This window comes from Megascapheus bottae, chromosome 15, assembly GCF_031878675.1.
Source record: "Megascapheus bottae isolate mThoBot1 chromosome 15, mThoBot2.hap1, whole genome shotgun sequence".
Lineage (NCBI taxonomy): Eukaryota > Metazoa > Chordata > Mammalia > Rodentia > Geomyidae > Megascapheus > Megascapheus bottae.
In genome coordinates, this window is record NC_143523.1 from 36,913,694 (window position 1) to 36,930,871 (window position 17,178).

The following is a 17,178-nucleotide window of genomic DNA, read 5'->3' on the forward strand; positions in this document are numbered from 1 at the left end:
GATCTGGATGATCAAAGATTAAAGTACCACAGGTGTAAAAATCCAAGAGATTCTATCTCCAATTACCCAGCAAAATACCAGAATAGAAGTACAGCTCAAGTGGTAGAGTGGCAGCTATGAGCAAGAAAGCCTAGAAAGAGCTTGAGGCTCTGAGCTTGAGCTCCATACTTACAACAAGCAAAAAATCCTGCTCTAAAGTGTAGAGGGCATAATTGGGAAGGCCGGGCCCAGTGGCTCCCTCCTGTAGTCCTAGCTACTCAGGAGGCTGAGATCTGAGGATCAAGGTTCAAAGTCAACCCATGTCAAAAGGACCTAAGATTCCAATTAACCTGTAGAAAATGGGAAGTGGGGCTTGGCTCAAGGGTAGGGCAGTAGCCTTGAGCTGAAGAGCTCAGGGATAGTGCCCAGCCCAAATTCAAGCCCTATCATCCACAGAAAAAAATGGGGAAGGATCTGTGGATTGCACTAGTGATGTGTGCAAAGACCATGAGGCAAAAGGCAAAATTCTATGGAAAAATATCAATGTACTAAAGAAGAAAAGCAATGACAGACATATACCATTTCCATGGCTAGCATTTATATGGGTATAAAAATACAAGCAAGAAGTAATGACACAAGCACAATCAATATGACTTTTTGGAACTAGAAGGATGGGAATGTGTATGGGAGAAGAGAGGTATGAAAATAATTGAAAGTCTCATCTTTTGTCTGAAGAAGTCAATAAAATCATCCCAGAAATGAAGAAAAGCCAAGACACACACTCACTCACTCTCTCTCACTCTCTCTCTCTCTCTCTCTCTCTCTCTCTCTCTCTCTCTCTCTCTCTCTCTCTCTCCCTTCCTCCCTCCCTTTCTCTTAGTAGTATATGTATCACACATAATATATATAATATATATATTTCAGTATATATGTAATATATATTACTTAGAGGCATAGAAAACAAACAGTAAAAAAAATCATTCAAAACATATTATAAGGACTTGTGTCTGAAAGGACAAATTGAGGGTAGACATGGCAGAGAAGATTTTCCTCAAAGTATACTAGAAAGCTCTAATTTCTTATCTATTAAACTATGGAAATAAAACCTAAATTTTAAAAAAATCCAAAGTATACAAATTTTAAAAGATTGCCTGAGAATCAGATTCAATGGGGCCAGGAGTTTGTTCTAGTGGTAGAGTGCTCGCCTAGCATGCATGAAGACCCGGGTTCAATTCCTTGGTACCACATACATAGAAAAATGCTGGAAGTGGTACTGAGGCTCAAGTGGTAAAGCTCTAGCCTTGAGAAAGTCCAAGGACAGTGCTCAGGCCCTGAGCTCAAGCCCAGGAGTGGCATTAATAATAATAATAATAATAATAATAATAATAATTTTTAACACAGTTATATATGTCACCACCTTAGGTCCTAAAAAAAGGAAAAAAATAAAGGGTAGTTTTCTCAGTATTTAATGAGAAAAGACCCATCCAGTAGTGTGCACTCAAGAGTCTAATAGGATCAGGAAGCTGAAACACATGTAATTTGAAGCTTGGGGGGAGGGAGGGGATGGGGGTAGAGGGGCGGTCAAGGGAGGGAGAGAAAAATGAATGGAGAGAGAGAAAGGGTGAGTTGTACAGCCATACTATGTGAAAATGGAACTAAGTAACTTAAGTTGATAGGTGGAGTTGGGAGAGAATGGGGAGAAAGGTAGAAGGGTAACACTGATCCAGAGCCACTGTATTCAGAAAGTGACATGCTGTATGGAAGCCCCCTTGTACAACTAAAGATAATAAAATCAATCAATCAATAAGAAAGAGTTCAATAGGAGTCCACAGAACTAAGACCGTCTCCTCCAAAGAGGTCTTCAGAAAGCTCTCAAATACTGAGTTAAGCTGAAAGGTAAGATGTGAGTTTCAGGCTGGCTTTGTTTACCAATTATTTATACTGACTTTTGGAGATTAAACTGACTTTCACACTAGGGCAAAACACTGACTACAAAGCAATGCTGCAACCGTATGTATGTATGTGTGCATGCATGCATGTATGTGTGTGTATGTATGTATTGGCGATAATGATGATCATGGACAAAAACTAAATTTTTACATTTGAGGCCTAAGGATATATTTAAAAAACATTTTTCTAAAAGTTTGATAAATAAATAATATCATTTCCCTCTTTGTTAATTACAGTAAGTTATACCTTTGATACTCATGGAAGCACACACTGATGACATCAATTATTGACACAATGAATTATATCACACAAAAAGGTATCATCATCATCATGTAATATTTACCAGGGCTGACTGTACGTGCCAGCACACTGGAGTCTATACCTCTTTGAGTCTTTTCTTTCATCTTTCCCTCTTGCTACTTTTTGTGACTTACAGGAGAATCTTCATAAGTAAACAATGCCATACTCGATCAAATCAAAGAGCTAGATGTTTTAATATATGTCCCAAACATAAAACATAAATGTATTTTCCTTCAGGGAGATTTGCTGATCAGTTTTATTCGGGGCCCTAACTAACTCTGAGTAACTTCAATACAGATCCACAAAATACTCGTCTGACAGCACAGCTCCCTAAGCACAAAATATTATACCCAACTAAACCTTTGGTTTTAGAGATGATTTCCTTCCCAACTTTATCTCCTAATAGTTAGTCCAGATCAGAGTTTGCTTAAAACTGAAAGAGGAAATTTCAGCTCCTTTAGTTTCAACAATGTTTTTCAAAATGTTCAGACTCATTACTGTGCAAGGCACCATGGGACCAAAGAAAAACCTTCCTTCCATTATGTTACTGAAGAAATGGCCATTGAAAATAACGAAGGTTGGGGCCAGGAGCGAAGCCTAGTGGTAGAGTGCTTGCCTAGCATGCACAAAGCCCTGGGTTCCATTTCTACGTACCACATACACAGAAAAAACTGTAAGTAGAGCTGTGGCTCAAGAGGCAGAGCCCTCACCTTGAGCAAATAGTGTCCAAGGATAGTGCTCAGGCCCTGAGTTCAAGCCCCAGGACTGGCAAAAAATAAAATAAATAACAAGGGCACCAAATATGATGATGGCTAAAGATGAACTAGCCCTGACTCCTAAGGTGGGGGTGCAGCAAGGTGGGGGTATCCTTCATGGAAAAGCTCAGTTTGGAAGCTGTGCCACTTAGACTTGAAAATAGTCTTTTTTACTTGTGGAGAAGCCTTGTGGGCCATTCCTGGGCTTTCCATTGTAGAAAGGCAACTCAGCCCCTAACCATGGGCTTCAACCTGACCTTCCAGCACTGCCCCCCAAACCCAACATAGGAGAGGCTCCTCCCTTGATCTTTCTTACTGTTCATTTACTGGCTTCTAGGGATTCCCCCAACATCCCTTGCTGGCTTTGCGATACTAAGCTATGTTTCTATTATTGCATTATAATTTCCTCCCCCTCTCCCAAATTTATTTATTTTTTTTAGCACTACTGTGGTTTAAACTTGGCATTGTGCTTGGTAGGCAGACAGTCTACCTCTTGGGTCACATGGATCTTTTTTATTAGTTATTTTTCAAATATGATCTTGTCTTTTAGCCAGGGCTGGCTTTAGACCATGACCTTTTTTTTTTTTTTTTTTTTTTTTTTGCCAGTCCTGTCCTGAGCACTATCTTTGGGCTTTCTCAGGGCTAGTGCTCTGTCACTTGAGCCACAGCACCATTTCTGGCTTTTTTTTGTGTATGTGGTACCAAGGAATCGAACCCAGGTCTTCACACATGCTAGGCAAGCACTCTACTACTATGCCAAACTCCAGGCCCATGACTTTTTTTTTTTTTTTAAAAGGCATATAAGAAGAAAAATAATTGGATGTGAACAGCAAGTATTGAGTCCTTAAATACAAAGCACCATGGATCTTTATAAAATTATCTTGGATAATATCAATGATTTCATGGTAAACCTGATGATAAGCATCTAATCCAAACAAATAGTCTAAATGAGTGTAATGAGAAATAGATTTTGTGGTAAATGAGGATTGTGGGTTCAGAATATAAGATTTTAATATCATGTAGATCACAAACTTTCTATCTATATTTCCCACATAGCTAAGACAACAGGTGTGCATCACCTGTTTCTGTGATGAGATGGCATATAACTTTTGCCTTGACTAGTCTCAAAGCTCTTCCTGCACTTTCCCTCTCATGTAGCTGGGATTATATGCATGTGCCACCATGAGGGGCTCATCTCACTTTCCAGTGGGAGAAATGGTTTGTATGGGGATTAACAAATGTTCATCAAGTTCTGGCACTAATACCCAGTAGCCGTGGGATTATAATGAGGTCTCTCTTCATGTGTGTTAAGCTTTTTAATCCTTTCTAGCTAACTTTCATGTATTTTAAAAAAAATCTATTAAGATATGATAACCCACAGCGAGAAATAGCAAAACTAGAAATATTCCAGGTCCATGCATAGCACTGGGCCTCCTTTATAATTATGTACAGAGGATGTTTATAGCTAACTAATAGTGCCCATCCAGAGGTAAGAATGTATCTTATTAAACCCAGGTGGGGCAGGGAGTGTGGCCTAGTAATAGAGTGCTTGCCTAGCACGCATGAATTCCTGGATTCGATTCTTCCTACCACATACACAAAGCTGGTGATGTTGTGGCTCCAGTGGCAGAGTACAAGTCTTCAGCAAAATGTGTCGAAAAACAGTGCCGAGGCCCTGAGTTCAAGCCCCAGGACTGGCAAAAAAAAAAAGGTGGATGACATTGCCCCCAAAAAATGTACTCATTGCTTGACTTACAAAATGGTAACCCCCTCTCTACATCACCTTAATAATAAAATTGTTTTAACCTAAGTCTCATTTAGTCACTCATAAAGGATTTAACTTTTTTTGTTGTTAGCAACTTTCATCAACTTAATGGCAAAGAGTATGTGACATCCATTTGTTGCATTCTCAGGACTTGCTACACTCAGGAGTGATATTATATTCATTTTTTTTTTACAGGAGAGACAATTGAAGATCAGAGACTACAGTCATTTGGCCATACAAGGCCAACACATAGCCTGGGTAGCTTCAGTAGAACATATTATACAAATAAGTTCTTGGGACCAGGAGTTTGGCAAAATGGTAGAGTGCTTGCCTAGCATACATACACAAGCACCCAGGTTTGATTCCTCGGTACCACATGCATAAAAAAGACAGAGGTGGTGCTGTGACTCAAGTGGTAGAGCTCTAGCCTTGAGAAAGCCCAAGGACAGTGCTCAGGCCCTGAGCTCAAGTGCAGGACTGGCAAAAAAAAAAAAAAAAATCTTGTTGACTCACTAAGACTTCTTATGTCCCTGTTAAGAGTAATATGAATATGCACCTCCCCTTTTCATCTTGAAAGTGATGTCAAGGATTCTATTAAAATTATTTAGTAGAGTCCAAGGTCTGACTAATGATGATATCACTGTCTTCACGAGATTAATGCTTTCCTAAAATAGTTTCTCACTAACCCTATTCATTAGAAGAGGGCAAAAACATGCTGGCCTTACAACCAGAACACACCCAGATGCTCTCAAGTCTGGAAATAGTGTCTAAGCACAGAAAGAAGAGGTAGGGGAAGAAATGTGTTTGTAAAGAAAAGAAGATGAGGGAGAAAAGGAGGAAAGAATAGAAGATTAAATTAGCTTTAATATTAAGGAATCTCTGAGGTTATGGTGAACCCCCAGTAATTGGCCACCACAGTTAGGGTCTACAATTTAATCTCCAAACTTCTTATCTGTCACCACCTTTGTGAGCCTGCAGAAGTAGTTCTTCAAATTAACCAGCCTTGATAGGCAAATATTAACAGCACCCATCATAACAGGTTACACACAAAACACAGTACACCTAATCTGGAAAACGGTAAACACAATTTAGTTGAGTGATAGCTGAATGACACAACCAGCCCTGAGAGCCCAAGAATCCAAAGGCGTGGCAAGGATAATGCCACCCTAGGAACACAAACTGGACAGGGCAAAAGCTGAGGAACCCATGTGGATATCAGTTTACAAATACAAAGAATAAGGGAACATAGGTTTGAGTTAGGGTGTGAGACACCAAAGACCAATAAATAGCAGATCAAAACATTCCCTGAACCTCCTTTTCTGTATCAGGGTAACAGATAAGAGATCAACTGCCTAAATTCATTGTGACGAGGAAATGACCTAAATACTATGAACATGAACTGAAAAATGTGTGTTGCTATGTGAATGAAAATAATGCTTATAATAGTGTCTAATGACTTTAGATGGTAATAATTGAAGATAATTTAGTCCTTACATTTACATAATGGTGCACCCCTCTGGGTAAACATGAGGAGAATAGACAGTAGACATTCTGCCACAGGGAGAGGTCAGAGCAGCTGGCTAAATTAACAAAATGGAGCTGTTACTATGGGAAATACTGGCTAGATATGGGATTCTTGGGACTGTGAAGGTAGCTTCGTGGGAAAGCACTAGCCTAGCAAGCACAGGCCCTTAGTTGGAGTACTGTAAAAACAATTGAACAGAAACATGAATCCATTTAGTGGATTCTAAGATCTGTCATTCTTTGCCTATTAAAGTGGTTTAAATGCTTAATGATGAGCAAGAGATGGAGTTTAAGTATCCACTAGATTTAAAATCATTTCCTCCCTCCCCCACCTCCAATCGATGTTTTCAGATAGACTTGCAATTTGTAATTCAGGATGGCCTTGAATTCATGATCCTCCTGTCTCAACCATCAATGTGTGTAGGTATTATATCATGAATTTCCACACCCAGACAGACCTAAGCCCCATTTTCAGCTCTTCCACCTAACCTCTGTGTGGCTATGAGCAGTTACATGCTTTTCTCAGTCCCAGTTTACTCATTTATAAGGTGGCAATGATAATAACTGTATCAGACAGTGGCTTGGAACATGAAACAAAAGAGTCTTTCACTGAAATATGGCATAGCAAAGATATGAAACCAGTTGATGAGTGGATTAATAAGATGTGGTATTTATACACAATGGATTCTATGCTGCTGTCAGAAAGAATGACATCACCCCATTTGTAAGGGAATGGAAAGACTTAGAAAAAAATCATATTAAGTGAAGTAAGCTAGACTCAAAGGAACATAGGCTCAATGGTTTCCCTCATTTGCCATAATCAGTAGAAACCTTGGGCTCTCCTAGAAGAGATTTACAATAGAACAGAACCTAGATACATAAGGCCATATAGTATGATGCTAAATGAAAGGACCTCCAGGATATAGAAACCAAAGCCATATAATGAGTGATTGTTGTCCTTAATGTACTATGTTATCTCTCATCTCTTTTGCTGTCCCTTGGTTATCTCATATTTTCACAGAATTTTACCTTGTTATCTGATATATTGTATATATGCTTATTTGGTTATTTGAAAGATAGAGAAGGTGGGAAAGCAAGATGGGGGGTGGGGGTGAGGGGAGGGAAATGGGGACCAAGACTTGAGAAAAAGTATCAATGTTTGTGAAGTAATGCACCTTCTATCTGGTGAATATAATGTAACCCTTCTATTAATTACAATAAAAATATATGAAAAAATATGGCAGATACTAAGAAGTATTAAGCTCAACAGTGTGTGTCAAGTGAAAGGTAAATGACTACCCGCGTATTAGTGCCATTTTTAGACATTCAGCACAGCTATTCACCAACATTCTTCTAAAGAATTGAATCCCAAAAAAGAGAACTGGAATCAAACAATAAAATAAAGAGGTTACACTAACAAGGAAAGCAAGTCCTTTCTTGTTTCTCTAAAGTTCTTTACAAATAGGAAAAAAGCAACTATGCTTGCTTTTAACATTTATTTTGAGACTAGTCTAAAAAAAAACTATTGCAAAGCTTGGTTTTGGGGAATTTCCAAAATTCTTGATTCATTTCAAGTTAATTTATCCAAGAATGTCAATAGAAGAAAGTGAATAAAGGTCAACCTGGAAGCTGAGAATGTCACCAAGCTTAGAAGGCTAACCTAATTGCACTACCATAAGTAACTCACAATACCAACCTCTCTACCTTAAGAAAAAAACAATTCTGTAATCTTGTGGTCCAATCTTTGCAAGGTGTTAAATGTGTCTGAGTAATGCTGGCAATGCACTTTGAAGAGAAAGCAGCATATTAAATGTCACTAGTCAGAGGTGCTTATCTTCCTGGGGACTATCTTTGGCAAATCTTTAACCCCAAACTGGGGCTGGCTACCTTTTGCCACCTCGAACATTTTAGGACCAGTTTAGATTTTGCACAAGGGAAAGAAATAGACAAGTCAGTGTATGGGTGTGTGGTGAAGGTAGGGGTGGGGGTGGGGGTGGTGGAATGGAGTGGAAAGCAGAACCGAAAAATCTATTAGCATAATAGGTCTTTTGAATTAAGGATTCTTTCTCCTCCTCTATTACTGAGGTAACAGAAAACAGATCTTGAAAGCGCAAATAAGTGGTTTCTGCTGAAGGACTCTCTAGTTTGCATACCACTTGCTAATAAATCAACTAGAAGAACATAGCAGTCTATAACAATCCCTTCAACCTCAGGTGTTAGGTGTGAACAGTGCATGTCTGTAATCTCAGCTATGTAGAAGATGCAGTTAGGAGGATATAGGATGAGGCTGGTCCTTATCTGAGGCTAATCCCAGGAAAAAGTATAAGAACACCTGTGAAAAATAGGAACAAAAAAGCTGGAGGTATGATTCAAGTAGGAGAGTCCTGTGTTCAAACTCGAGTACCGGCCAAAAAAAGAGAAAAAAAGAAGAGAGAGAGGAAGAGAAAAAGAGAGGGGGGAGGAGGGAATGAGGGAAGGAGGAAAGAGGAAGGAAATAAAGGAGGGGAAAAAGGAGGGAAGAAGGGAGGGAAGGAGGGAGGGCAAGAAAGAAGGATCACAAGTCAGGCCATGAGATAAGTGAAAAGGCCTACAATAGGGTACACAAAGACAATGGTGTGCATGCTTCTATCTGGTGACTACCAAGAGGCCTTCAGTAACATTCTCAGAATGAGCTCTACAATCAACAAACAGTGATGTAACTATTTCTATAATACTTTAATTAAACCTTCCAGTTTGGTCACTCTTTGAAGGCCTGACCTTCTTTGCTTTTGGCAAAAATCATGTGGACAAATCTGGTTTGAAACATAAAGACTGCAAGAAGGAAAGCAGTACAGGCCAGGAAGCCCTGTTTCTCTTGTCATGGATAAATCTGCACCTAAATCAATACAAGGAAATGTAAGATGTTCACCTCATAGAACTTAATTGGCAGAAGATTCCTTTCAAATTTATTTTTCTATGGAATTAGCAATATATATGTATATAAACGCACTCAAGTTCATTTTCTTTCTTATTTCACTAAAATTAGATTTCTTTCTAGAGAGAAAACATAAGAATGAGGGCATAGCGCTTGCTTAGTAAGCCTGAGGCCTTGAGTTCAAATCCTCAGTATTACAAACTAACAACAACAAAGCATCAAATCATACAATCTCAAGGTTAGGTGCACTAAAGATGCTAGAAGACAGTATGTCTATGTGGCAGTTCATGACAAATTACACTACCACCAAAGCCAGCATAATAGTAAGGGCAGAAACTCACAGTAAACCAAGATGAGGGAGATAAAAACTCAATCACTGGTATGAAGGGCAAGAAAGTCTGGATAGTGCTCATTTTAGGCATGGCTGTATCCAGATGATGCTCACAGGACAAAAGCAATCATCTGTGTTCATGTTCCACTTCCAGTTCTACTTCCACCTCTTTACAGCTTAGCTACCTCAAAGGCAGACACCAAGTCTCAAATTTGAGTCTCACAGACTGGTGCGAGTTTCACTTTTTAAATATTCCCATAAACCAGGAAATAAATGGTTGGCCAGGGTGGTATCCCTCTTGGAGGAAAGGGCTGACTTCCACCCCTTCTAGTCCTCGACCTTGACTGAGACATGGGAAGGGAGATGATCAGACCCTGGCATTGCCATCAGCAGAAAGCCGAAAGAAAGCAGGAAAAGCCTCTCTCTCTTATGATTCCTGCTCTTTTATCTTTAACTCTGAGGAGTCCTGTTCAAAGTTCAGAGTATAGTACACACATCCTTTAGTCTTGTAACAACTTCTCAACTTCTCATCTACTGCAAAAAAAAAAAAAAAGAATTTGATTGGCTTGATAATAGGTAAACTTTGACCTCAAATCTATCTAAAGTCAAATATTTCCAAATCTTTAAGTATGCCTTAAATAGCCTGTTGCTCAGCATTAGAACCTTGTTCCTTTTTTAAAGAACATTGAATAGTTAACAAAAAGTTATTAGAAATAAGCATCATGAAGAACACTATGTCTTTCATAATAAAAAAAAATGGACCAAGACAGTGATCCTAAAATGTCATCAGGAATATTAGATCCAGGTGCTAGTGGCTTACACCTGTAATCCTGTCTACTCAGGAGATTGAGATCTGAGGATTGTGGTTTGAAGCCAGCCCAGGCAGGAAAGTCCATGAGACTCTAATTAACAATAAAATTACACAGGAAAAGCTGGAAGTGGTGCTGTACAACAGATGCAATTCCTGTATCCCCACCCAAATACTGATGCCATACAATGGACTCCATCAGTAGGTACAGAGGGCATGAAGAGCCCACAGAAAGCTTTCAGTCAGTGTCGCTATGAGCAGTGGTTCCTAATTAGAAGTGCATGCTGGGACTACTTGAGATTTAAACCACACACACACACACATACACTCACACAATCTAACCATGGGCACCGATTCTGTAAGCCTTTTATTTTTATAAAAGCCATAATTTCTAGGTACACCTGCAAATAAGAAGTATTATCAATCAGGAAGCATTCAACTCTGGATGCACTCAAAATTCAAAGCAGTTGTGTTTTCAGATAAACTCCCAGTAATCTCATAAGCAGTATTTCCATGCAAGATTCTATGGCATATGCCAAGATATGGTTTTATCATACATGGTCAAAGCATATTTTCGAGTAACTCTGGATTAACAAGTAACAGGAAAGCAAAAGAACATAGAGCTCATACATAACCCCAACATCATAGTAGAAAGGATGCACTGTGGCCTCTAGAGAGACAGACTAATCAGGATGAAGACCTAGCAGAGAATGGGAATACACTCTCATTCACTTCCATCTTAGCATTTCTGGCTGGCCCAGTGGGACCCTAGGAAGGTGGGAGGAGCAGAGCCCACCACCTGAACTCTTCACCCCAGGTCTCCATTGTCCTATTAACTGTAGTTAATGTGTAAACTGAGGAGTCAGCAGGGACCATGAAGAGGCAACTGGGCTATGGAAGAGAGCAGTGCACAGCAAGTTCATTCTTGTTCATTCTTCACCTTTACTTGTCAATGCAACTTTACTTGAGCCATGATAAGATAGCTTAAAATTGCACATGAAGTTATTTATCATGGCCTTAAAAATTCTAAACATTGAAGACTTTTTTTCATGCTTTCCAACAGAATTATTGTTCTGGAGAAACAATGTTTTGAGATTTGTAATACAGTTAGAGGCACACATGGCATAGACTAATATCTTCTGAGCACCCAGTTCTCACTTGCAGAGCTCTAATGCAGTACTAAAGTAAATACTTCTAGTTCACCTATAGTGTAAAGACGCTCCTTTCTCACAGCCATTCTCCAGGTCTCAGCCTTTTCCCTCTTCTCCAAATATCAAACATGAGGTACATTTCTTATGCGGGTTCTAAATAAGAGCAAAATGCCACTGACTCCCAAAGAGTCCATTTTACAAATAATTTTCTAAGTTGTATAGAAATTTTTTAGGGTCAGGAGAATAAGTGCTTTTTTTTTTTTTAATTTGGAGTTCTCATCTAAGCATTTTTTTTAGTATATCTACTAACTTTTTACTCCAATTAGAAGCACAAAGACAACAGGGTTACCTTACTAAGCTAATGATCTTAGCCAACCAGAAAAGAATCATTCAGAAAAATCTCAAACAATACCTGGTTACAACCAAGAGCTTAGCTTCATTATTTGAGACAAAGGCTTTCTCTGGTTCTAACACCCTCTTGAGCCAATGACATAGTAATGTGTGACATCAGCATTGCTAGCTAGACAAGTGGGAGTTCCAAAAATCTAAATCTCTGGCTTAGTTACTTATCAGCCTCAATACACCTTCACTCTGCAGTGAGTAAGGCAGTCTACTGTGATCTCATTCATTATTTCTATTGCTTAAATGATACAAGCCACCCTGAATTTATTTTATTTTCTAAACCGTTGGATCCATCACCAACAGATCACTACCAAGCACATTTAAAGCCAGTCACTTGGGTACATCTAGAATTATTCTCTAAACACCCAGGCAACAGCAGGACTCTGTTACTGGGATTTCATATATCAGTATCTATTTCATCGTAATATCTTCTTATAACCATATCTATTTAATTGTAATGACTAGAAGGAAGAGATTATACAAATAAATCTAACAGATTCTGGGAGAAAACAAAAACGAACAACAGCAGAAAAAAGCCTACCGTGACATGAGAAGGCCATTACAAGCAATTTTGAAGCTAAGGGACCCAAAACATGACCCATCTTTAATTTTTTGTTATAAACAATTCTGGCAAATTTCAGTGTGCATACGTAACCTGCTTAGCAAATATCCATGTGACTGGCAGCAACTTTTGCTAACAATTATTATCAACTTTCTCAAAAAGGCATCTACAAGTTATCTAGGACTTTTTGAGTTCTCTGAGGAATCTGAGAGACATTGCTATTTCTGGTGCAATGACTTCTTTTCTTGAACCCTTAAGTACCAGAGTATTCACAAATCCAAAACCACGTAGGTAAATATATGTATATATTTTGTTACAGGCCACAGAGATTAAATCATACCATGCTAATTCATCAACCAAATAATATTTGAAGAAGAATGCATACCTGTTCTTTGGATGGCACAAGGAGTTCTTCAATCATCATGCTATCCCGTGCATAGGAGCTTCGGTTCAAGGTGTAAGACCTATCCGAACTGAAGGAGCGGAGGCTGTTGTATTTACAGTTAACCATTCAACAGTGATGGATGATGATGATGATGATGATGATATGAATAAAAGAAAATTAATGCATGCAACTTTAAATAACAGGCAAGATGGCTAAAAATATTAAATAATGTGTCTAGAAATACAGAAATGAAATTCTCATATTTGGGGAAAATGTCTTGAGTAGATGTGACCCATAGCAGGTTGTATTTCAAATGAAGCCAAATGGTCTTAGTCTGTGAGATGAAAATGCACAGAAACTTTGAGTGTTTTATTATAAAGCTAAAGGGATATGGCCTTAAGAAAAAATTCTAGGTAATTGTTAACATGAGAAGAAACAAATAGTAAAATCTTTTGGTAGAGTTTCTTCTCTTTTTGGTCCCGGTCAGCTTTCCTTGAACTACTCAATGGGATTATGGGAGTGTTTCTAGGTCTTTGGCAACTAGTCCTAGGTTTGGAATAGGGAGAGCTCTGTTTGCAGTTGCTACTCATGGACATTATTAAAGAAGAAGACATGTTTTGAATACTCCAGCATGACCCTTTTTGTTATCATTTTGGACTCAAGGAGACATTCAAATCCCCTATTTTTTTTCTCTCTCCTTCTCTGCTGCCTACTCTTTTTCTCCTCACTCTTTTCACTGCTTTCCTTGCCAGCCTCTTTCAAATCACACTTGTAGTCCCTTAACTTCCCAGAGAAAAGCTCCCCAGATACCCACAAGCGCCACTTACCACACTGACTTAGAAACTAAAAGCCATTAGAGAAATAGACTACAAGATTACTGCTCTACCAATCACCTTAGTTACTTTGCATACATTTGCATAAGTCATACAAAGGTCAGTTAATTACAATTCATCTTACTCTTGCATTAATGCCTCAAGAGTGTCTCTGAACAGAACAGGGAGGATGAAGACTGGTGAGGAACTGTTTACTCCCAGGGCTAACTCTTTCCTACTATAAAATATCTCCTAATTGCCTCCTCTTTTCTGATTAATGATGAGACTTTTTATCTTGTCCTTTTTGGAACAGAGATATAAAATTGAAAGCTGCTTAGGTAGAGTCTAGAACTGGCTTCTTAGCAATACGGTATTCCAGAGCTAGCATTATTAATCAACTTTGAGGCTTTGATGTTGTCTTTGGTGGAAGGAGCAAGGGCCACCAGAAGTTAGTACTTTTTGTTTCTTCTTCCCACTGCCTACATAAGTAACAAACTACCCAGATTAAAGGCTGTATATCATGGTTTTACCTCTTAAATCAATCAGACTGTGATTGCTAGGCCTTGTCTTACGTATGGTTGACTGGGACAAGTGCAAAAAAGAGTTCAATGGGCAATAGTTCCTTGCTTTGCTTATTTTTCTCAAGATTACCTACCCATGGGCATTCTTCTATCAATGTTCAGGGCCTCTGTTATTATATGCATTATTCTGAGTGTCTACACAGATGTCTATACATTCTTCAAGGACTGGAGCCTTAGCATCAGAATCTCAGACTGACCTCTCGAATGAAAAATAACCATCATTATCATTATGTAATTGTTATTAAGTATACTCAGCAATAATTTACTGACTACTGTGAGTACTACCCCTCTGTACAGGGTTTTACCCTTTGGTACAGTGATCACGTCACCTACAGCCCTTCCTTCTGGCCCTTGTTTCATCGGAAAGTGTTTCTTTGTTGTTCTTGTTTCTTTCTACTTTCTCACCTACACTCAAATACAGCAGAAGCTTGCTTTCTTTATTTTTTTTTGCCAGTCCTGGGCTTGAGCTCAGGGCCTGAGCAGTGTCCTTGGTCTTTGTCAAGGCTAGAGCTCTACCACTTGAGCCTCAGCACCATTTCCAGCTTTTTGTTTTTATGTATGTGGTACTGAGGAATCGAATCTGGGTCTTTGTGCATGCTCAGCAAGAGCTCTACCACTAGGCCAAACTCCCGGCCCCACAGCAGAAGCTTTCTAAAAGCAGGAATTCTTTCTAACTTAACAATGTACAATAGAATTTTGTTTTACAACAGAAATAATGCTAAACTTATGCCATCCAATATCACTGGCTACTGAGCACTTGAAGTGTGGCTAATATGGCTAAAACCAATGTTAACTGATTTGGATTTAAGTAGCCTTCGGGGGCAGATGACTGCACTACTAAATATGCATGGCTTTCAAGTATGCCTAGTTCAGTTCCCCTTTGTTCCACTGATATAATTTAAGAGGCAAAGGGAAGCTCAACTCAGCCCAGAGCATGCTTTTCTTGAAATGATGATTCCCATCAGTGTAACACTGATAGTACATGAGACAGACTACTTAAAAAAAAAAAAAAAAAAAAAAAACCACTTAAAAGGGGAAATGGCTCTGTGGTTCAAGGAGTAGGGCAGTAGCCTTGAGCTGAGGAGCTCAGGGACAATGCCCAGGCCCAGAGTTCAAGCCCCATGACCAACCAAAAAAAAAAAAAAATTAAAAAATATATAGTTATGTCAACTTCAATATATAAGATTCTATTTTAAAACATCAATATGTAATATCTATATCTTTTACAGTATCTACAATGAAAATATTTTTTAGACATTTTTTAAATACATCTAAAATCTGTTAATAGTTTTCCAACATTCTCTCTCAGGACATCAATGCTATCCCTTAGATTTTTTGGTAAGGGCTAGCACTATAACCGTATAAGCCACAGCTCCACTTCCAGCTTCTTGCTGGTTAATTAGAGATAAGAGTCTTAAAGACTCTGAACCCAAATCCTAAGATCTCCAGAGTAGCTAGGACGACAAATATGAGTCATTTGTGCCTAGCTTTCCTTTTTCCTACATGAGTGCCAACTGCAGAACAGAGTTTAGAATTAGGAACAATTGACAGAAAGGTATAACGTTGTATTCATTTGGTATGATGTCTGAAGACCTTCTTCAGCTCAGGGCCTGAGCACTGTCTTTGGACTTTCTTAAGGCTAGAGCTCTACCACTTGAGCTACAGCATCACTTCCAGCTTTTGTCTATGTATGTGGTACTGAGGAATTGAACCCAGATCTTTATGCATGTTAGACAAGCATTCTACCACTAAGCCAAACTCCCAGCCCATCATATGGTATTAAGACAGAACCCTTGAAATCTAAGCAGTTTCAATCTGAATCTGAATATGGTGACGTATTTTCAGGTATTAAAATGATTGCTTAAGTTGTGTTCCAAGTGTTAGAGTAGGTTTTGAACTAGGGTCAACTAAATTATTTGTAGCCATCAGAATGTTAGATAAGGGAAGTATTAGAACACATGCCTCAAAATTCTAAAATTATATTACTAGTCTACCTTGCACAACTCAAATGAAAAGAAGCAACCAGCACACAGGTATCTCTTTTTCTTTAACCCCAATAAAACTTGCTTATTATTTCATGCACTATATGAAACTTGTTAAGGGAAAGAAGTTCCTAAGTTTTCAATCCCTTTTAAATAAGTAATATTTCTTTTTCATATACATTTAGTTGCTTCTCAACCACAAATTTGATTTCTAAAGCTGAGCAGGAAAAAAAAGCACACTATTGCACATCAAAGCACATCAATACAGCACATGACAACGCTGAGGAAAATAAAAATGAGAAAAATGAGCCAGGGAAGGGCAAAAGCATATGGAAAAAACACCATGTCTCCTTACCTTATCTTGGGACTATTTTTTAAATATTTTTAAAGAAAATAAAAACAGGAGAAATAGAATGCAAAAAATCAGACAGAAAAAAAAAGAAAAAACAAATGTTATGGTTGAATGAGATACACAATTAATGTATTCCTTTTAAAAATGTTACACTCAGAATAATTTACTTGATAATACTCTTAATGTGCTTTACAAATAACTGGCTTTGCAGTTTTAAATTTGCCTCTGAGCATAACATGAATTGCCAATGTAAAAAGAAAAAAAAATGACTTCCACAGAATAGCAACAAACAATGATGCAACCAAATTAGAAAGGTGAGAACCTTTAAGGTACCTTAAAGCAAAATTATAAGTAATAGTATTTTGGTTTCATATCTCACAAGGTACCAACTGCTATAATTTTCCATATGTACTAGATGATTGATTTACACAATGTGAAGAAGAGAAGGTAGCTAATTATTGGATTACAAGAGCTAGCAAGATATAAATAGATACAAAGAATCTTAAGATCCTTGATAATTCTGCATCCTTTCCAGTATAACCTGTTGCTACCTGCAATTACCTGAACTACTACATTGTTTTTGCTCTTTTTCCTCTCCTTCCAAATGACACCTGCTACAATAAGA

At 38.3% G+C, this 17,178-nt stretch overlaps 1 protein-coding gene across 1 annotated transcript in view; it reads right to left on the bottom strand.

The window, feature by feature from the left end:
* Positions 1–17,178, bottom strand: part of Ank3 (ankyrin 3) — a 258,674-nt gene that overhangs the window by 68,240 nt on the left and 173,256 nt on the right. Inside the window, exon 26 of the mRNA XM_090346380.1 lies at positions 12,827–12,929. Coding sequence (XP_090202506.1) covers positions 12,827–12,929 — 103 coding nt within the window. The remainder of the gene's footprint in view (positions 1–12,826; positions 12,930–17,178) is intronic.